Source organism: Balaenoptera borealis (assembly GCF_965194805.1).
Source record: "Balaenoptera borealis genome assembly, chromosome: X".
NCBI classification, from domain to species: Eukaryota; Metazoa; Chordata; class Mammalia; order Artiodactyla; family Balaenopteridae; genus Balaenoptera; species Balaenoptera borealis.
The window spans coordinates 16,063,465-16,086,539 of NC_138881.1; the positions used below are offsets into that span (position 1 = coordinate 16,063,465).

A 23,075-nucleotide genomic window follows, 5' to 3' on the forward strand; every position below is an offset into this window, starting at 1 on the left:
GAAAAAGTATTAGGTCTGAAGGGGGAATGAAAAATACCAAAAGGTCAAGCACCATCTCACTTTGTACTAGATAAGCAGCACCTGGTTACCTTGTTAGGCGGGATGGCGTAGAGCTCAGGCACCAGGTAGATCCCGTTCTTGCCTCTGATTAATATTCCCTCCAGGGCCTCTCGGTATTCTTGGACCTGGAAAATAGCCCCATCCCCCACGGTAGGAAACAGCAGTGCAACACAGAAAAACAGCTCTCTTGGCAACAAACAGATCAGAAGTAGGACACAAGGCTAAGAAATGCACAAATACCTTCAGCTCAAGGGCTGCAGGAGGAACCTGGACTCTGGCTGACAGCAAATGTTAGGAGGAGCTAAATGCGACTGGCCTTTTATGTGTTGTCTTTAATTCGTGATTTAAATACTTCACTCTTAACTTCTCACATATTTAAATTTTGTCTCACCAGCTAGACTATAAGCTTTATGGAGTGGAGGCCAGATGTTAAGCAGTGCATCCCATTTCCACCTGCTGGTAGTTTTCCACTGAAGAAGCCCTTGTTCAAACATTTATTGCTCACAAAATATTTGCTGAACGAATAAGATGTGAAGAAAAGTGTAGGTTCTATGATCCATGTACCCCAATTTTTAGGACGTGCTACTCAGTAAAAGCTGTTGATGTAAACATTTCTATTAAATTAAAAAGGCAGTGATAAAAACCTATACATTAAAAGGGAAATGGAGAGAAAAAAACCCTTAACAGCCACCCAGCTATCTGACACATTTCATCTTTGGAGAGCTCAGTCAAATGCCTTCCAGATCTCATTTTCTTTTCGTTTGAAATTTATGGACAGCAAAGCACGACAGGGTGCATCACTTTAAAATGTGACTGGGCAGCAAGTGGAAGAGGCAGCACAGGGGGCTAAGAGAAGTAAATTCTGTGAGACCTACAAAATAAGGTACTAAACAGGCTTTTCTGTCTCCTTAGCTTTTTTTTTGCTGTTGTTGTTTCTGATAATTGTCAAGCTTGTTCATAATTGAAATTCCAACTCAATCTTTTTGAGATCTTTCAGTCTTGGGATAAAAGGACAGAAAACGTAAGAACCGAGATAATCACTAAAGCATAAGAGTGAGAATCAACAAAGGGGGAACATTAATATTTGAAGTTTACTGCCGCTTCTGAAACACCTCTGCATTCCTCAATAGAGGCAGCTTTCAAAAACTAAAACGAATCTTAGATTGCATATCCTACCCCAGAACATGTGATCTGAACAATTAAAAAAACAGCCAAGTGTTTGAGTTTGTCAGTCCCATAAACTTCATGAGGACAGGTCTGTTCTGCTCACCAAAGTATGCACGGCAGCAAATGCTAAAGAGCCAATGAATGAACAGATATTCACTGAGTACTTACTATGTACTAGGCATGGGGCGTACACCAGCGAACTGGACAGAGACCACCTCTACCAGGGTCCATTGACAACTAAGCGGGAAATACAGTTACAGGTGCCAAGCTGTTATAAGAACCGTGGGGCATATAAAAGGGGCACCTGACCCAGCTTTTAGGCTTTCTGAAAGGAGACACTTAAAACGAATCACGTGAAGTAGGGAGGGGAAGTTGGGGGTTGAAAGCATATCCTGGGCATTTGAGAGGAGGGGAGAGACAGCATGGCCTGCTCAAAGGACTGAAAAAGTTTCCATGTGCTTGGATTACAGAACTCAAGAAAGGAAATAAGTAACAAGAAATTGGGGGTACCCTGGTGAAAACGAGGGCCAGATCTTACGGGATCCTACAAAACATGTGAAGAGCTTGTACCTCATCCCAAAAGCAGTCAGGAAGCCATTCAAAGCTTTTAAGCAAAGCAGTAGCATAATCTCTTTCTTAATAAGATCTCTCTGGCAATGGTGTGGAGAAACAGCAGGAAGCGAGGCTGGGAGACCAGTTAGGAGGCTGATACATTAATTAAGACATTAGCTAAGAGTACCCTTAAAGACGGCAAAACCACGGCTGGTCTGAAAAGAACAGCAGCAACAACAAAACCTGCACGTCCGTGGAAGACTGTTTGGTGGCCCCCGATGAACCCCGCCTCCTAGTCCTCCAGCCTTTATGTAGTGCCCTCCCCTTGAATGACTTAGGATAAAAGGCCCTCAGATGTAACACATTGGGTTAGGCTAATCAACAGAGAATTTCCTGTCACCTGTTTTATCCTAAGCCGAAATTTGCTCCTCTCCTTGTGTCCTCAGATTAAAAAAAAAAAATGACCCTGGCATCTACCCTTGTCAAGGTTCTACATGGTCAGGATATTATAGAAACCATACTTAACTTTTCCCAGCCTGTGTCCCTTCCATATTTAATATCTAATTGTTTCAGCCAAACTGATAATGATCAAGACACTCCAATATGGAAAAGGGTAAGACACTTGATCCCTGGCTTATCCTAGATAAAATCCCTAAAAATAAAAGCCTAAGTTTTAACAATGTCTGGCATTCTATGTGCCCACTCAGGCTACATCTTTGTCTATGGTTTACCAATCTTGGGCCTATGAATGCCTTGACAGCTGGCACATAGGTGGTATTTGTTTATTGGGATCAAAATGTTAACTTGAAACTGGGAACAAACGAATATTTTCAAATGAGTGCTAAACAGTTTCATTCCACAAGCCCTAGTTGGGTCTATGCCCCTTATCGGCAGGAAGTATCCAGAGTGGTAATCGCCCTTCTTCCCTTAAGATGGAGGAATGATCAAAAGATAGGGGGGACTGAAACCAAGGGTAATCATTAGTCAAATCCATTTTACCTGTAACCTGCCTTCACTAATGAAAGTCCTTTTATTACTTGCAAGTCCTCCAAGCAGCACTTAGCCTGAATAATAAGATGTTTGCCCGAGTTGTTGTCTAGGAACTTGGAGTCAGCTGTGTCTGGTTCCAAATGATCTGGTTAAGACTGGTTAGGACCACTGACCCTCCAGTTGGGCATGCCCAAGTGTCCGCTGACCTTGTGGCATCAGAGGGCTGAAAACTCCACCCTCAGAGCATGCTAAGCACCTCCATTTTGGAACATGCAGAGCCCTGTAGCCTAGTTACACTTGGGCAGAATGACAATTACTGCACCTTTTTCCAATCACCTTTCCCCAGCCTCAGACCGCCCTGCTGCTTTATTCTTTATCCCATAAATACACCGAGCCCCTTGCCTTCGCTCAGGTAGACCTGAGACTTTCTCCTTGCATGGCTGCCTTGCGAATAAACCCTCTTTTTGCCGCAAACCTCGGCATCTCAGCGTTTTGGCTTGCTTGTTGCACTCTGGCAAAACAAACCTGGCTTGGCAACAATAGCCCTTAAACAACAGAATGCAACAGACGTTGACACTTTGCCAGTTCCAGGCCTAAACCTTAAGAAAGCTTGGCAGCTTCTGCTTTTGCATTCTGGGAGAAGATGACCACCATGTAAAAAGCTTAACTGTCCAGAGACTGCAATACTGTAAGAAGCTCAAGCTAGCTACGTGGAGAACTAAGGTCTGAGCCAACAAGCTGCCAACCATGTGAGGGAGGCCATCTCGGATGTAGATCCTCCAGCCCCACTGAACCATCCCAGGTGACACTAGGTAAAGCAGAGAAAACCTGTCCCAGCTGAGCCTTGCCCAAATTGGAGAATAATAAGCAAACAAAAGAGTTATTGTTTTAATTCACTACGTTTTAGGAAAGTTTGTTCAGCAGTGACAGATAACTGACACAGTGCCCTGAATTCTTGCATAACCCTATGTTCTAATAGTAATCAGCACACCAGTGGAATGAAAATGCTGATTACCAACACAACACCCAGCATTTTCTCACCTGAACAGCATCACCGTTGAAGACCCCATCTATTATGAAATAAGTCCAGAACACAGGCCATTCACATTCAATGTTTTCAAAGAGCTTGAGTTCGGCAGGGTCATAATGCAATCGGTTTGGGTCCTGGAACCAAACAGGTAAACCCTCTAAAAGGTAATGTCAGATTACATACATAATACCACTATACCTCACTGGGTGTCCCTTGCTTTCTGATTCAATGAGCTTTGAGGCTGGCATGATTAGGATTCTGCTATAATGGGGAGATGCCATTTTTGGCAGTTTTCCATGGTAAAATTTCAGAAAAGTAAATCAAATGTACACAACACTCCTGGGTAGTTTATTATTTTAAGCTTACTATATCTCTATAACAAATAAATAGCAATTTGCCTCTCACAGTGCTGGGCAGACTATCTGTTTTATTGATATCATTCTATCAGTCACTATGGCAAAGGAACCCAAGGAGGCCACAGGTAGCCTTTTAAAAAAAGTGTGAGCCACAGGACTGTTTGTCCTTGTCTACAAGCTGGTTTTAAACCACCAGCTTGCTGTCCTCCAGATGATCTTACTATTCTATTGCCTAACTCCAGCTTGCTGACTCCAAAATTAAGACTTCCTTCCAATATTCCAACATGTAAGTTTTATAATCAACAGAGGGAGAACACCCCAGTGGCAACTTAGATATGAAGCAGTTAAGGAATCAGAAGAAACAATCTTTAAATACAACCTCTCTTGGGGTTTTATAACCATCTCGAAGGAAGCGACAGCATCCATAACGCCCCTAAGAAGATAAAAAAGATGCATTTGATGAAACAGAAGAATTTCTTTGCCTCTTTGATTCAAGTCAGCCCTTCACCCCCTTTCTCATGAATCTTTTAGTAACAAAATGGGTACCAAATGCTCTTTGCTATCAGTACAAAAACTTATTTTTAAGTAATAAAGTAAATTCAGGTTTGATCAGTGCTTGGAAGGGAATGCCAAAACCTTCCATTAGAGTGGCAGTCAGGGCTGAGAGATTAATTACCGATACTTCACTGAATGACCATCCTTTCATTCTGATTTGCTGTATCGTGCAAAGATGCAAAGGGACCCTTACTGCTTGGAGAAGCCACCAAGGCAGATACGTGGATTGATTGGACTGCTTCTACTGGAAAGACTGGAAAGCCACAGGACATTCCAGACTCCTCGCGTTAGGCTCTGGATGCAAAGAAGCCTGCACCCGGCGAGAAGTAGGTGAGGGAGGTGGTGGGGCTTCCTGTGGCTTAGGGCCATCGCTGCTGGTTTTCCTGCTGCAGGCTCCAGTGTTCCACTCCAGCTTCTCGGGGGTCAAGAAAGAAGGACAGTGGCAGTGCTCCCTGAATCTGCCTCCCTAATCCCTGGATCGCAGTTTTGGGCGTCCACTGCCCGGTTTCTTAAGTGCGTGGGGCCGCTCTAGCACCGGCCGTGGAGGTCCGGTCTTGAACTGCTCCCCTTGAAACACTTCATTCCCTACATTAATTCCCTGCCTACTTCCACAAACTAAAGAGGTTCTGTTTTCTCCACTGGCCCCTAACTGAGACAGTGCCTTCTATTGGGGATATGGTTGGAGACCCTTTACCCCTTTGTTTCCAAAGGCTAAAAGCATTTTTCACCGAATCTAAGCAGGATCATCAACATGCAGATTTCAGTTTAGGAAACTTACATTATTCAATCATTTTACTGATAACTTCAGTTGGCTGGAGTACTGAATAACCTTCTCAGTTTGGTGTAATGTGTCATAGTTCCTGCATTTCACCTCGGAGCAGGGATTTTTCTTAACCTCAATTTAACTTTGGGATCTCCAAGTCCCCAGAAATTGTGTGTAAAGTTTGAGGATATTGGGACATGTACATTTTTTTCTGGCGGGGACTTTACCTTTCAAGAGATTCTTAAAAGAGTCTGTCTGGGATCTCTAAAGGGTTAAGAAGCTCTGCCTTAGAAGTACAGGAGTGATACGAATTGGGGTTTAAAGGTGCCAGCTTGAACTGAAGCTCTGCTACTTAGAAAGAGAACCAAGGCATTGATCACTCCAAGACTTATCCAGACTCAGCTTTGGATACCTCAATCGTGAGTCGACTTAGATACTGAGCAATTGACCTCATGGAGAACCAAGGCCTGGGTGAGCTGCTCCACGTCACTGTCTGAAAGGGGCACTTAGCACAGGGCAGAAGGGCACCAGTGTGACCAATGCTTACCTGGAGCTTGGAAATAATTTCATTTTTGGTCACATTCACAAGGTTCACATCTTCCACTGCAAAGGCCGGGAAAGAAATAATGGAAAGAAGCCCAGCATCAATCTCTTTAGATGTCGATGCTCTTGGCAGCATGGAGAACAGAATAGACTGAACGAAAAACAAACAGGTGGCTTTAACCTCGGAAGCACTAATAGTTACATACAGTATCTAGAAACAACGACTTTACCCCAATGGAACATTTGAATGAGTTTGCCAATTTTTAGTAGAGCTTTTTCCTACCAACATGGCCCCTGCTGGGCGACCTCACTACCCAGCCAATGCTTCCTGCTCCTTGCAGGAGAAAAGGGGGCTGGGGAGAGCAGTAGTATGCCTGGAGCCCGTGCTGAGAACTGTTTGTCTCCCTTCCTTTCGTGCCTTTTGTTGACTTCGCTGGGCCTTTAGGACATGCAGGGAAGGGACTAAGGACTACCTTGTCAGTAGGCTAGCGTGTCCTGGCTGTGAAGACAAGAGACAGAGAAGAACACACATATGGGACCAGCCTGGAGAAATGTCTGGCTTCTGTGGAATGTGACCAGTTGGATTGGGTGACTTAAAGGAGTCAAATTCAGAAGACCACACGAACAGGCAAAATGGTTTAGTCAAAACAGAATTAGTTTAGTCCTAGAAAGAATGGGTTACCTAGTGGCACTATAATATGGCCTCAATTATAAGGTGGTTGGATTAGGTACTGTAAACTAAAGGAAGGTGAAATTATAAAGAAAAGTTTGGGAAGGGAAGGGAGCTAACACTGAGATCTAACATGTACAGACATGGGACTAGACCCCTGCAAACATAAGCTTATTAAATCTTCTGTATGAAGAAGGAATTCAAGAACTATGTCCAATTCACACGTGAAGACTCTGAGACACAGAGACTCATGCCTAAGGGCATGCAGCCAGTCTGCAACAGAGCTAGGATTCTAACCCAGGTCCAGCTGGCTACAGAGCTCATGCAATCTCCACTAGGGACTACACATCTATTAAGATGCATACCAGCTTGACTTTATTAAACCACACTCAAAGAAATAGCAGACTCCCCATTAAGGACTATATAATGGAGGGAAATGGAAAGAGCTAGAAGGAGTCAAATATGGGGGGGAGCCCTTCAGCTTCAGAACAAAGCTTCATTTTCTATAGCCAACTGACCCCCAAGCCCAGTTCTTTAATTAGTCACTCTCCCTCGGCTCTCTGCCTGAAACACACACTCCCACCGGAAGTGCTCTGCTTACAGGTTTTTATGTATCTCACTCCCACAGCTCTAGCACAGTACCTGGCATGCAGTAAGCCCTCACTAAATAAGAGTTTGCTGATGTGTCAGCAACTGGTGACCTACTGTCTGCTAAATGGAGTCCCCTAATCTGCATCAAATCACACCTTTCTCTGACTGGTATTTCAGGGAGATTTTACTAACTTGCCATTTCTCCCATATCATCTCTCCTCCACCATCCATTCTGCCCATTCCCACTCCCTCCCCAAGTGAACTACTGCCTGCTAGTCATCCAATTTGGGGACCTCAGAAATAAACCTGAGAGAAAACCACCTACATGCTCAAAAAACATAAAACCGATTTTGCCTCCAACGGAACAAGGTTGCCTTGATTATTGACTCCATATACAACATCATCACTGTGTCTTATGTTTGCACAGTCCTTTCTGGTTTACAAAGTACTCTGACAAACTAAGTTGATTTACTCTGATCCTTATGACCACCTTGTGCAGCAGGAGGAGAAGGTCCCAGTATACCCATTTTATGGATGAGGGAACTGAAACTCAAAGAAGCCAAGTACCATCAAGCTAGGAAGGTGAGGATCTGAACTGGAGCCCAAGTCTTCCACTTCATGAGTCTCCTTCCCTACTCTCTGGAACGTGAGAGCCTTGAGCCATTACCTGGCAGTGTTCGACCTCATCAGGCAGAACGTGGATCACGGACTTGCGACCTCCATGGGCTCCAAAAAGGTCCAGTTCGTCAATTGCCTCTAGGGCTGCCTACAAGCACAGGTATGAATTACTTTTTCTTTCTAGTACACATACACTCCCATATCTGGCACCCCTTTTTCATTAAGCAATCTAGCATATATGTTTTCCCAAAGGTGATAAAACAAATCTTTAAAATCCACTAAAGTGTCTTATACTCGTGTTCTCTCCTTATTTTCAGTGGATAAGAGCTTTCCTGTGTTTTGCTGCTCACTGCAGGAACAAGAAAGAGAAAATGGAAAACCATTTCCCAAAATGAAATTACTATTCTACCCAAAAATGAAACATTAACAACACAGCATTGGTGTGTAAGGGGTGGAGGGCTAAATTCATGGGCGGCTTTTCTTTCACCTATTTTAGCGGTTGACTTCTAACATTAGCATATTTGGCACTTAAGAATGTTAACTTTTTTTAGTATTAAGTATGTTTTCTGTCAGTTGACCTTAACAGAGCAAATTTATTGTTGCTTTAAAAATTCTAGTTCTGGAGTCTTTACTCTGTCTAAAATTATGCTTCAGTCTTGAGGAAGAGGGGAGGGAGGAGGCGTGCTAAATGTCTAGGGCAAGACATGTCAACTGGTGGCCAGCAGGCTGAATCTGCCCTACAGGCACATTTTGTTTGGCCGGAGGAAGTTTTTAAAATGATTTTGAATTAGAATACCTATAGAGAGAGTTTGCAGCATCCTCAATACCCCCTGATATTTTTCTATCTGGCCGGCTTCACTTGTTTATATTACTCGCCTCACCTGACCCTGTAGACTTTAAAACTTGTGAGTCTTGTCCTACAAAGTGGTCATATTCTTCATTCCCCTTTATGACCCAGAAAAGAAGACTAGACATCATACATCCAGCTTCTTCGACAACAGCAAGAGCTTAGATGCGTGGGTGATAACAATGGATAGTAAGGAGGGAATGCACTTATTTTCAGGTACACGCAGATTTCGGTGTAAGAAACCTACATTTTTTTTACCTATAATTTCAGTTGGCTGGGGTACATGTGCCACTTGAATTCCATACTTGCTGCTGACTTTTGAAAAATATGCTAATCAGATCAAATCCAAACCCCTAATGATGAGAACCAAACCAAAGCAGTTAAAGATGCACAGAAGGAAGAACAAACAGGACGAGACTGTCACCTTGGCCATTCCTACAGAGCTTGCATTCAGTTCTGGAATGCCCTGATTGGTCTTATCTCCACGTTCCCACATTCCATAATCCTGTGGGAGAAAAAGGGAAAAAGAGGTATATGAAAAGTGCTATGGAAAAATGATTCGTTCATGTCGCTGCAGGCATAAAGAAACATGAATATCTCTTCTCGAAGGCTACTAAATTCATGGCTTTACATATTCGAGCTGTGTTCTCGATTTCAGTTCATTTGACCTCTGGGTAGAGTTTTGGAAGTAAATACTCAAGTGGAACAAAAATGCATACAAAGACACTCTCAATTTTCTTACTTCTAAAGTTAGTAATTTGTAAGAAACTCTTGACTTTTAGAGACCAGAACATTTTATGTTAAAAGGCTGCCCTTTACTTATCTAATACGTTTGAACTTGTATTAAATTGTAAGATGGAATAAAGAAACTTTAACAAATGGGTTGTAACTAGGTGAAGCCAACCAAACTATTTAAAATAATTTAATACCTATTTTTAACATTACCTCTTGGGAAAAAAATGCTCAGCAACTAACAGGAGCCAAAGTCAAAACTGAGGCTCAGAATACTGAACTTTCCTGGTATTTTGAAACAAATTAATAGGAACTGGCTTAGAACAGCCCGTCCACATAGAGGACTTGACACATGCATACCTAACTTTTATAGTTTATATTTTCACTGAAGAAACCCAAGCACTGGATACCGTTTTGAAATAATGCTATATGCACTACTGAAAGATTGCAACCCAAGAAGAACAGGACCAATGCCAAAATTTTGGCATTTATTATTATAGAGAAAGATGAACATTTTCAAAATGAGAAATTTTAGACTTAGACACACGAGAGTGACTTCAGACTCTTCCCTGCCAAGCAGGCCTTGTTGCCGAGCCCCAGGACCCCTTCCTTTAGTACTCCTCACAGCTGGGCCTTTCCGCTCCAACCCGTCCTCACTCCAACCTTGGAGCCAAGTGACTGACTTATCCTTAAAAACTGCTTTGATCAGCTCACTCCCCAGCATGAGTCTAAAATGATGACCTGTTTATTCCCTAGTGGATCACGTTCAAATCTCTCTCTCTGTATGGCCATACCTCTATTATCCAGCCCCACCTCCTGCACGTCCACAAGCTGACTTTACTTTCTGCTATTCTTAAGTACTCAGCTTTCACCCTAAGAATACTCCTTCACTCTGCACCCCTTGTCCCCAAGCTGTTCCCATGCTCACAGCCTGTTCCTGCCTCTGTTATTGTTCCTGCTACTCCCACACCCTTTTCCCCCTCCCTTCTGCCAATCTAAACCCTACTCATCCACCGAGGTCCAGCTGAAGTCCTGCCCTTTCCACAAAGACTTCCCAAGTTTCTTTAGACCAGGGTTTGTCAACCTCGGCACCACTGACATTTGGAGCTTGATCATTCTGTGTGTGTGGAGCTGTCCTGTGCACTGTAGTATGTTCAGCAGAATCCCTGGCCTCCACCCACTGGATGTCAGTAGCACTCTCCCCAGAGTGACAGCCAAAAATGTCTCCAGACATTGCCAAATGTCCCCTGGGAGGGGAAGACTGCCCCTGGCTGAGAATCGCCGCTTTAGACCTGGGGTCAGCAAACTACGGCCCTTGGACCAAAAGAGTTTGCCGCCTGTTTTTTGTAAATAAAGTCTATTTGGGACACAGCCACGTTCACGAGTTCACGAGTTGCCTATGGCTGCTTTTGTGGTACAATGGCAGAGTTGAGTAGCAGCAACAGAGACTGCAGAGCTGAAAAAATTTACTCTCTGGCCCTTTACAGAAAAAGTTTGCTGATCCTTGCTTTAATGGCTTTTTAAAAAAAAAAAAACCAAAAAAACAAAAAAACAAACTCTACCCTTTCCTTACTGCTCTTATGGTCAGCTTTACAGTTTAGCTGTTCTCTAGAAGTGTGTCAGGCTCCACTCTCTGTAGCAGACAAAAGCCTGGAGGAACTGAGTTTCTACATATTTGCACCCGCACACACCTGGCCCAGGGCACACATCTGGCTCCAGCTTCTCTACCTGTGGGCTGCCTGGGGTGATCCCCACGGCACCGTAGCTCCTGCCCAGGTGCCGATGGTGTTGCCCTCCATCCTGATTCAGGCTGGCCTGTGGACGTGCCACAGGACATTTTAGAGTCTTATTTAAAATAAGCGTGATGGATTCAAACAGAGCATGTGGCACATTCCAAAAACAAAAGCTCCCCAACTGAGCTCCTGGACAGAAATGAGCACTTTGTGTGCAGAGGTGACGTAATCTTATAGCTCTAATCTTGCTAACCTTCTGGTCAGCCCCAAACAGCCTGGCCCTCAAAGAGCTGTATGATTTTTATTCTTTTTGACACTGGGACACCTGAAAAAAAACACTGGGTTTGACACTTACAGCGACTTTATATGCAGCTTCTATGTAAAAAACAAGATTCTGTACGAAGGCCACCTCGTCAAGAGTGAAAATAATACGTAAGCCTAGTAAAGAAAAACAAACAATGGAGTTACGGAATTATGTTGTGAAGAGAGAGCTGCCAATTACAAATTACAAATATTCCACTAGGAAATAAATCCTTTTACCCTCATTTTCATTTTTCTTACTAGGGCATCAAAAATTAAGTATGAAGTAAACTGTAACAGTTAATGTCTAATCTCGGAAGGAAGGAAGGATGCGGGGAGGGAAGGGAGGAAGGAAAGAATGGCTCCACTTTTATGTGTGTGCCTAGAAGTAGAAAGGATTGAAAGAGAAGATGTGGGGCTTTCGGGTATGTGTTGGATTTGTGCAGAGAAGATTCCACAAAGCAAGCATTTTAGCCCAGAGCAACCACTGGCTTATCTTTGAGTGAGCCAAAGGGCGGGTACTTTTCCCCAATGGCAGATGGGGAAAGTAGAGCCCTCAACTACAGGAGATGGCTTTTCACCTCATGGAAAGGCCAGCTCCCAGGATCTGCCCAGGCGGCTACATCAACGTGCTAAAAAGCAGGCAGTGACCAGGAGAGCTGGTTTTTTGCTTGGGTCCTTGAATGTATAGCTGGTTATGACAAATACATGTTTTTTTTTTTTGGTTTTCCTGTTGGATTTTTAAATTTTTATTTTATATTGGAGTATAGTTGATTAACAATGTTGTGTTAGTTTCAGGTGTATAGCAAAGTGATTCAGTTATACATATACACGTATCTATTCTTTTTCCAATTCTTTTCCCATTTAGGTTATTACAGAATATTGAGCAGAGTTCCAACATGTACTTTTATTTTTTTTAATTAATTAATTTATTTATTTATTTATTTATTTATTTTTGGCTCAGCTGGGTCTTTGTTGTTGTGCGCAGGCTTTCTCTAGTTGCAGTGAGCGGGGGCTACCCTTTGTTGTGGTGCGCAGGCTTCTCATTGCGGTGGCTTCTCTTGCTGCGGAGCACGGGCTCTAGGCGCGTGGGCTCAGTTGCTGTGGCTCGCGGGCTCTAGAGCACAGGCTCAGTAGTTGTGGCGCACGGGCTTAGTTGCTCCGTGGCATGTGGGATCTTCCTGGACCAGGGCTCGAACCCGTGTTCCCTGCATTGGCAGGCGGATTCTTAACCACTGCGCCACCAGGGAAGCCCCCAACATGTATTTTTAAAGTATGAATTCTTGAAGCTGGTATGGCTACGGTAAGATATGCACCCTTAACATCACTGGGGGAAGCTTAACTAGTAAACTGCTCTGAAAACAATTTTGCAATAAGTATGAATAGCCTTTGAATGATATCTAACTAAGGGAAGGAAGCAAATAGAGATGGGGGTCAAAGTTGGTATTGCAACATAGTTATAATAGCAAAAAAAAAAAAAGAATAAAGGAATAGTTAAACTAATTATGGAATATCCACTGATAAAGTCACTAAAATTATATTTATAAACAGCTTGTAATATCAAGGGGGAAATGGTTAAGTTATAATGCTATGTAATAAAAAGACTATATTTATGCATACAGTATGACCTTAAATATGTTTTTAAAATGCATAGAAAAAAAAACTTGGAGGAGACACATTCAAATGAAAATTGGCAGTGAGATTTTTTTTCTATGTATTTCGTTATATTTTCCAAAATATCTACAGTGAGCTCATATTAACTTTCATAACCAAAACATATTTTTTAAAGTGCCTGGTTTATTCACGAAGCCATAACAGTATTATTTACTGACTTCTCCTATTTTTAGAGTTTCACATTTGCAGCCTGAAATAAATGGGAAGCCTCTAACTCAGGAGCGTGAATTTAGGGGACTGGAGATAAGAACTCTGAGACACAGCAGCTAAGTGACCTAACTTGAGGCTATTTGGTGCACAGAGCGGGGCAGCAGCTTGGAGATCGGGAGGCCTGGTGTCCAGGCCTCCATGAAAGCCAACAGCTTGGGCTTCAACGAGAACAATGCTCACCACCCAGAAGTTTTCTGCCCACCATGGGTGCTATGGACTGAAAGACAACTCTGGGCACACTGCTGACTTCTAGAAATTATGTTGTTTGTTTATAATTTGGACAAACGAGGGTGTGTCTAAAGAGGGTGACAGGGTAGTGAGAGGAAGAGTGGAAGGGCTTGCTACTCCTGGAGAAGAAAAAAACTCTAAAATGGAGCATGACACCGTCTGCAGATATTTGAACTGTTGAACGTAGATCTGATCTAGGTTGGTCCAATAATTAGGCAACAGAGACAGCAAGGAAGCTTTGGGATCAACCAGTGAGATGCTGACAGAGCTGGCGCAATGGCCCTCGTCTTACAAGGGTTCAGGAGGCTGACTGTCAAACAGAGCCACAGAGTAGCGCGCATAATGCAACGCAAAAAGAAGCATGCTTTTTCTTTACAGAAATAGCTTATTTTGAATACTGATCAATGCCTGCCCCTCCCCGCCCCCTTCTGGATTGTCACTCCCAGTACAATGAGGTCAATCAGCCCTGGCTCACCGGAGGCAGTCATCTGGGCCAGAAACAGGAGGAAGAGGGAGGTGGCATCAACCTGGAGGTGGCCCCACTGGTCGTCGCCCACCACGGTGCTGCAGGTGGCGGTGTCGTACTTGGCATGCAGGCTGTCCTTGGTACTCTGAGTGTGCTTGAACCTCTCCACTTTATCCACCTGAGAAAGCAAGTCGGCTGCTCACAACTAAGGGGTTCATGGCTGCCAAGGTCAATCTCTTGGATCTAGACCTTTTATCTGTTACCTCTGGGAGCCAGGGGGATGGAAGGCAGGGGATGGATGTTCACTAGTGAGCACCACACAGAGAGGCTGTGCGGGGGACTCTTCCTGCCCATCACCAGAAATGTCTGAGCCCAGTGCCATTTTAACAAGTTCTGCAGGGCTGAGGGGTCAAGCCGCAGGGTTTCCTTGTCTGATATCTCCAGCATGAGCTGTGACACACAGTAGGAACTCAATGAGAGGGAGGGAAGAGGGGAGGGAGAGGACCCTCCTCTTCCTCTTTAAATTTCCAATCTTGTTTCCTTATGTTGAAAGGGAAAGAGCAATGTCGTCTTTGAAGACTAATGAGGCACGTGCCAATTAAGGGTCGGGACTGTATCATATTTATCTTGGGATCTGTGTAGATCCTAGTATGATGTTCTGTATACAGTACATGCTCAACAAATTGTTTTATTTACCCCTCACTGAAAATACCAATAATATTAATGTCAAGTTTTAAAAACTCAAGCATTTCAACTCAAAAGAAACCCTTTTATAAACTCAACAGAATAAACAATAGTACATGGCTTTCTAGGAGTGGCTTTTAAAAACAACGTTTTCTTCCCTGTTTAAAAAAAAAAAAGGGCACGTTCTCCTTTTACACAAGTTAACTCTTGAAAAGAGATTCTGAGAAAGTATTCTTTGACTCTGGTTCAATAGCATAATAAAATTACTGAAGATAATTTTAAAAGGAGAAAGTAAGCAAAATATTTTCAATTTCTCTTCATCTTGAGAAGAAAAGTTCAAAACACTTTAAGAGTGTTAGCTGTCACCATGAATATGAAGTGCCCACTCAGATGACCCAAAAATACATCTGTCGTTTTCCGCCTACCTGTCTCATCATGCACTGGAGAAGACCCCGCATCAGTTTCACCACGTTCTATGGACATAAAATGGAATAAGTAATAAGGCCAGCTTCCCTGCTCCATGAAAACAACCTCCTCACCACGTGGCTGGTAAGCCAGTGCTGCCTGGAGCCTTCCCCGAGAAGGCGTAGACATGCATTCTGATTGTTTACATTATTTCTACCTCTCCACTCCATCACAAAGAAATTCTTGACGAAGTGACTTATCTCAAATAAAGGAGCTGGACCAGATGGCACCTCCTGGCACTGAAATCCAGTGACTCCTGCTATTTTAGCAAGATAATTTTTATAAGCCTAGTACCCTGGAGCTTTATATCACAATTCTTAGTAATTTATTTTTGTTATACTAAGGATGAAATAAGTCCACCATGCCTGCCCCAAAATAATGATGCTTTGCCAAAATAGCCATTTGTGACACCATTACTGGACTACTGAGTAAAGTTCTTACAAAATGCAAGTAGCTGCCAACGTTTCTTAATAATATGTATTATTATTATAAATAATATCAATATCACTATGATAATCAGATGTTCTGTCCTGGTATTGTACAAAACACTTTACCAGGATTCCCACTAATTCTTGCAACACCCTTATGAGGTGGGTGTTAATATTTCCCCACTTTATAGATGAGGAACCTGAGGCTGATGAAGCAACATTGCTAAAGCCTCTCAGCTGGCAGGAGGTGCAGCAAGGACAGAGCCCAGGCCCTCCGACTCCAGAGTTTGAGCTCCTAGTCAATACACTGTGTTGCCTCCCACTTCCTCCACAATTCAGGCGCACTGAAAGACTGGTCTTAATATGTCCTATTAAAAACTCTATATAACTACTTCACAAGTGGCTGGAGAATGGGATATTTTTAGGTCAAAGTAGCCTGGCTGAAAGAAGTTCCCACCCAGGGCCATCAGCGTCTCCTCTCCTATAGAATGCACATGGTTTGCAGGGGAAGACATAGTGAAGGGCCACGAAAGTTAATTGCCAAAGTCTGAAATGGATCACCCTTCAGATTCTTCCATCTCTAAAATCCTAGGAGTCTAGGGTATAATCTCACTTTATGTCACAAACTCTTTTGATGCAGAAAATATTACCTCATAATTAAAAGGTATAATTAACACTGTTATAATTAACACTTCCTATGGTGTGCAACATAAACATTTGCCAATCGACTTCCCCTCAAATAAAGAAAAGTTATTTTCCATTGTGAACAAGCACAGTGGTTCCCAACTGGTGGTGACATTACCATCCCTGGGGGTGGGGGAGCATCTGGAAATGTGGGGTGGAGGCATTTTTATTGTCACCATGATGGGGGTGGGAGCTACAGCCATTTAATGAGTAAGGACTAAGGACACTACATGTCCTGCAACTCATGGGACAGTCTCACACAATAACAACTGTACTGCCTAAGCCCCAAATGCAATAGTGTCCCTGTTGAGGATAATTGGAAGATCCCATGTTATTTTCCATAATCAAGGGAGATGTCTCCTTTAGTTATTAACCACACTCAACAAATCAAACAACGTGGCCTATTTGTGCCTCTCTATCGTCAGTCACAGATCGGCAAATCTAGTCTACTCTAACCCAGATCAGAAATTGCTTACAGAGGAGAGGTAGTGGTGTGTGTGTGTGTGTGTGTGTGCGCGCGCACACATGCATGTGAGTGTGAATAGACAGGCATGGGTTTACTCGGATTTTGTGTCAGAGGAGGATAGAAAGTTTGGAGGACATGAATATGAAATTATTATACTGTTAAATGAATGATTCACTTATGTAATAGCCACCCAAGTTCTTAGAGGAGCATTCAGTGCTTGCTGTATGCATTTTATTTTCTTCTTTTTAAAAATTAATTAATTAATTTACTTATTTATTTATTTATTGGCTGTGTTGGGTCTTCGTTGCTGCGCGCAGGCTTTCTCTAGTTGTGGCGAGCAGGGGCTACTCATTGTCATGATGTGCGGGCTTCTCATCGCGGTGGCTTCTCTTGTTGCGGAGCACAGGCTCTAGGCATGTGGGCTGCAGTAGTTGTGGCACGTGGACTGCAGTAGTTGTGGCACGCGGGCCCTAGAGCACAGGCTCAGTAGTTGTGGCGCACGGGCTTAGTTGCTCTGCGGCATGTGGGATCTTCCCAGACCAGGGCTCGAATCTGTGTCCCCTGCATTGGCAGGCAGATTCTCAACCACTGCGCCACCAGGGAAGTCCCTATATGCATCTTAAATACTACCCATTCTTGCCTTACCTCCAAGACTGGGTGATTTCATTACCTCATACTCAGCATGTCTAGTCAAATCCAAACTGTCCTTTCCTTGCTCGCACAGACAGGCTTCCTCTCTTAGCTTCCCTACTGCTGTCAAGGCTGCCCACCACTCATGCCCACTTTGGTTGCTATAAACAATCACCAATTGGGCCGTAAGAACTCTCTCTGGACCTGACAATCCACTGGCTGTGCCAGCCAATGAGAAATGATGAATCGAAGACAAATCCCAAAGGCTCTCATGCCAAGAGATCTATACTTTTATACATCAATGCTCCTTACTTCAATGCTATTACTCAAAACACTCTGAAAATACTTCCTGTGCTCAGGCGCAGATTATTTTCTTACATACTTAGTGATGGCAAGTCTTCACCTTTGGTGGGTATGATGGTTTCCGATTTTGGAAAACAATAAAAGGTCTTCATTGTGCTGTATGGTAACACAGGCACAAAAACTGGACAACACCAATGTGGTTCAAAATTAAAGGGTGACTATAAATTAAAAAGACTGCTTTGGAATGACTCAAACTGAGAGGCATTTTTAAAGGAAATTCCAAACATGTTTTAAGCAGTGGCAATAATGTTTGGATAAATATCCTTTCAACATGATTACTCCAAAGAGTATACACTTTGGAATGTGTAGTTCTGGTGTGCTGACTCTTTAAAAACTATTATATTAGTTTATAATGACATCTTGTATATAACTATGTATAAAACTGATAGAGCAAGAGTGAGAGAAATGTAGCTAGTTAGAAATTTGGATGTCTATTCAGTGTGATTTTTGTTGTTTTTTTATGGAGGGAAAAATCTCAAAAGGAGAGACACATCAGAGGTTGAGACCACCAAAGTGCCTCCCCAAAACACACTATAGCAGAAATGGAGGAGAAGCCTGTACCAGACTGTTCTGCATACCACAGCTACCTCCTTGTAGGCTTTTCAGTTCAAGGAAAAGGTGCTGAGCGGCCAAGCCACGGCTGCCCGTCAGCCTTACCTGCTCCAACTCGTAGGCCTTGGCCTTGTCCTCATCACGGTCAGCATTCTTGCGGTAGGCCATGCCCAGGCCCCACACGGCCAGGATGCTGTAGATGTTATCCCGCACCCAGGCGTCCTTCTGCTCGTGACTGGCTGACAGCAGCCCCGTGACGGGATTCTATCAGAGAAGAGACATAAAACGATTCAGCACCGCCCTTCACCTAGCTCCTGGGCAATGAACGCTCACCCTAATTGGGGCACGAGGGCTGGGGCGAGAAGTGAAGAGACCAGCGTTCCGGTCCTTGCCCTGCCACCAACAGCGTGATCTTCGGTGAGAAGTGACATCACTTTTTCTAGGCTTTGGTTTTCTCATCTGTATAATGAGGATATTAGACTAAAAAAATCTCTGAGGGATCTTCTAACTTGTGAGTACTTGTTCTTTTGCTTTCAGACCAGACCATACTGTTGTAAGTAACAAATAGAAGAAACAGCAAACAGAAAAAGCCTTCAAGGCTTTTATAAATCTGTGCATTATAGAATTAGATCTTCCTCTCCCTTTGTGTTTCCACACCATTTGGTAAAGCATTGAACATGGGAGCAAGAGGCCCCACTCTACCACTCTACCTCTGTGTGACCGGGGAAGCTGCCTACCTTAAAAAGGAGATGCTGAGCAAGGGGCCATCAGGGGCTTCCCTGGTGGTGCAGTGGTTGGGAATCCGCCTGGCTGTGCAGGGCACATGGGTTCGATCCCTGGTCCGGGAGGATCCCACGAGCTGCGGAGCAACTAAGCCCGTGCGCCACAACTACTGAGCCTGCGCTCTAGAGCCCGCGTGCCACAACTACTGAGCCCACGCGCCTAGAGCCCGTGCTCCACAACAAGAGAAGCCACTGCAATGAGAAGCCCGTGCACCGCAACGAAGAGTAGCCCCCGCATGCCGCAACTAGAGAAAAGCCCGAGCAAAGCAACAAAGACCCAACGCAGCCAAAAATAAATAAATTAATTAATTTTTTAAAAAAGGGGGGGCCATCGGGGTTCCTATGTAGCTATGGTATCACCAGTATTTAAAAGGGCAGCTGAGTCACTAAAAAGCCAGACCTTCACAAAAAAGTGTACACAAATGTTCTTCACAGCATTATTCATAGTAGCCCAAAAGAGGAAACAACCCAAGTGTCCATCAACTGATAAATGGATAAACAAAATGTGATCCATACGAACAATGAAATATTATTCAGCAATAAAAAGGAATGAAGTACTAATACATGCTACAGCATGGATGAACCTTGAAAACATTACACTAAGTAAAAGAAGCCAGTCACAAAAGTCTACATACTGTATGATTCCAATTGTACAGAATGTCCAGAATAGGAAATCTATAGAGATAGAAAGTAGATTAGTAGTCGTCTAGGGCTGTGGGTAGGAGTGGGATGGGAGGAAATGGGGAGTGAGTGAGTGAGTGACTGCTAACAGGTTTTTTCCTTTCTGGGGATGATGAAAATGTTCTAAAATTGACTGTGGTTATGAGGTACAACACTGTGAATATGCTAAAAACCATTAAATTGTACATGCTAGATGAATTGTATGGTAAGTAAATTATATCTCAATAAAGCTATTACTTTTTTAAGAATCTAGTCTTAATAAACTCTGTGCCTAGAAATAAAATGGATAAGATAGGAAAAGAGTCACATAAAATTAAAGCCTCTGTTGACTTTTCCTGAAATTATGCAAAGAAATATGTATCTAATAAAATACATCATAGCAATCAAACCTTGCCAGCTTAACTTATTATTCAAAAGGGTACCAAATTATTTACAAGAGGGCTCATTAAAAAACGCTGCTGGAAGACGGGAATAAAGACACAGACCTACTAGAGAATGGACTTGAGCATATGGGGAGGGGGAAGGGTAAGCTGTGACAAAGTGAGAGAGTGGCATGGACATATATACACTACCAAACGTAAAACAGATAGCTAATGGGAAGCAACCGCACAGCACAGGGAGATCAGCTCTGTGCTTTGTGACCACCTAGAGGGGTGGGATAGGGAGGGTGGGAGGGAGGGAGACGCAAGAGGAAAGAGATATGGGAACATATGTATATGTATAACTGATTCACTTTGTTATAAAGCAGAAACTAACACACCATTGTAAAGCAATTATACTCCAAAAAAAAAAAAAAAAAACAAAAAACGCTGCTGGGGGGCTTCCCTGGTGGCGCAGTGGTTGAGAATCCGCCTGCCAATGCAGGGGACACGGATTCGAGCCCTGGTCTGGGAAGATCCCACATGCTGCGGAGCAACTAGGCCCGTGAGCCACAATTACTGAGCCGGCGCGTCTGGAGCCCGTGCTCCGCAACAAGAGAGGCCACGATAATGAGAGGCCCGCGCACTGCAATGAAGAGTGGCTCCCACTTGCCATAACTAGAGAAAGCCCTCGCACAGAAACGAAGACCCAACACAGCCATAAATAAATAAATAAATAAATAAATAAATAAATAAATAATTAAAAAAAAAAAACGCTGCTGGCTACTTTCAAAGTGATACTGCCAAGGTTACTGGGTAAAAAAAATATTGGCATAGTTTCAGATGATCCCACCTAAGGAATTAAATATTTGACTTCCTCCTTTAACTAATCTATGCCCTCTTCAAAAACATCTAAAACACAACTGATATGCCTTCAGGGGCAGCAACATTCAGTGTATTGACACTGTTCTACAGCCAACAAATACAGATCAATGATATTAAAGTCAACCAGAAGTGAAGTCTAGGAATGGCTGAGGGAAGGTATGAGTCATTCCAATAGTGGACTATTGGAGTTCTTTTTTAAAAAATCACTATGCACCAACAAGGTATAGCATAAGCATTTTTATCTATTCTGGGTCCTGTTGGATAAACTCAGGGCAGGAAACCATCAGGAGGTGCACAGAAAGAACTCAGCCCCTTCCTGGCGTACCCATCAACCGTGAGTCCACTGAGACAAACAGCCTTCCAATGACACAGCAGTGACCGCTTACACACAGTGCCAAGTGTGGTTTGGATTATGAAATGTCACTGTCCTGTTAACTGAAAGTCACCTCTTTGGTTCTTTAGTTTGGGTTTAACTGTAAGTGGATTAGTTCATCCCCAACCAGAGCTAGACTGTCTCAGCCTCATTCCACTACAGAGAAGCAGTCTGGGTGTTTCAGGGGATCCCCATATTCAAAACTGCATACACAAGCCATGTTAAACTAGAGTGCTGCTGCACTCAGCAAAAGGAATACTTACTATTATGAACTGAAAGCCTGTGTCTCCCCAAAATTCATACGTTGAAATCTAATTCCCAATGTGACAGTATTTGGAAGTGGGGCCTTTGGGAGATAATTAGGTCATGTGGGCAGAGCTCTCATGAATGGGATTAGCGCCCTTATAGGAAGAGGAGGGGGCAGCTACGAGGAGAGCTACAGAGAGTCAACGGTAGTGTCCCAATGCAGTATTAGAGGAGGTAGCACAGACCTGCACTGGGACTCAGCACTCCTGCTGTAGGGGAACTGACAATGACATCATCCTTAAACTGTAGAAGAAGAGGTCCAAAACAGATGAGCCTAACATAAACTGTGCTTCATCAACGGCAAGGGGCCAACAGCTGGGCAGTTTCTCTCTTAACTCCAGTCATTCGTCGGCCCCTCTCCAACATTTGTTCATTTCTAATTTAGGGGAAGTGCCTTTCCTGGCTCCTGTTTATGGGAAAAAAGGGTAGGACCCTAAGGCCTGGAATGGACTGGGCCCAGGGCTTGGCCCCTATACTGTGGTAACAACACTAAAACCTTGGTGGCTTATATTTCTTGCCCATGTCTTGTGTCCGTCCCTGTTCAGCTGTGGTTCTGCTCTGTGTTACCTTCCATCTAGGAACCAGGCTACTGGGACAGCCTTATGCCCACAACACTGCCCATCTCACGGCAGAGGAGAAGAAAGACACAGTGAACCATGAGCTGCCTCTTACACCTGCTGGTTAGAACTGACACATATCACCTCCTCTCTCATCTCACTGATGAAAGCAAGTCACATGGCCATTCCTAAGTTCCACAGGGTAAGGATGTGGAAGCCTCTCCCAGGGATGAGAAGCAAATAACTGTGAACAACCATTATGTGAATAATTATTATTATTATTTTTTTTTAGGTATAAAAATTATATTTATTTCAACCAAGGAAAGAAATCACAAGTTATGAATTTTAAAAGCTGACCAACATCACAAAATCTGTAACTGCCTTAGATACTTCTGTAATACTTTTTATTTTTGAATTGCTGAATTTTATTTTATTTACTTTTTAATACAGTTTAATTATTTTATACATATTAGTGTATCCAGGTCAATCCCAATCTCCCAATTCATCCCACCACCACCACCACCCCTGCCACTTTCCCCCCTTGGCGTCCATACATTTGTTCTCTACATCTGTGTCTCTATTTCTGCCCTGCAAACCAGTTCATCTGTACCATTTTTCTAGGTTCCACATATATGCGTTAATATACGATATTTGTTTTTCTCTTTCTGACTTACTTCACTCTGTATGACAGTCTCTAGATCCATCCACGTCTCTACAAATGACCTAATTTCATTCCTTTTTATGGCTGAATAATATTCCATTATATATATATATG

The 23,075-nt window shown here is 43.3% G+C and overlaps 1 protein-coding gene across 8 annotated transcripts in view; it reads right to left on the reverse strand.

Moving 5' to 3' along the window:
• The window catches only part of PHKA2 (phosphorylase kinase regulatory subunit alpha 2), an 85,133-nt gene that overhangs the window by 34,032 nt on the left and 28,026 nt on the right, over window positions 1-23,075 (reverse strand). For 7 of the 8 annotated variants that reach the window (XR_014239254.1, XM_082375486.1, XM_082375488.1 and 4 more), the window contains 10 exons: window positions 18,463-18,621; window positions 15,195-15,242; window positions 14,095-14,263; window positions 11,563-11,645; window positions 9,167-9,247; window positions 7,945-8,043; window positions 6,021-6,167; window positions 4,535-4,588; window positions 3,811-3,933; window positions 90-185 (listed from right to left, as the gene is read on the reverse strand). Coding sequence is in view for 7 of the 8 variants with exons in the window: in XM_082375486.1 (XP_082231612.1) it covers window positions 90-185; window positions 3,811-3,933; window positions 4,535-4,588; window positions 6,021-6,167; window positions 7,945-8,043; window positions 9,167-9,247; window positions 11,563-11,645; window positions 14,095-14,263; window positions 15,195-15,242; window positions 18,463-18,621 (1,059 nt within the window). In the remaining variant the exon portion in view is untranslated. Of the gene's footprint in view, window positions 1-89; window positions 186-3,810; window positions 3,934-4,534; window positions 4,589-6,020; window positions 6,168-7,944; window positions 8,044-9,166; window positions 9,248-11,165; window positions 11,282-11,562; window positions 11,646-14,094; window positions 14,264-15,194; window positions 15,243-18,462; window positions 18,622-23,075 lie in introns of those variants that run through there. The other variant, XM_082375490.1, reaches the window with a different exon arrangement.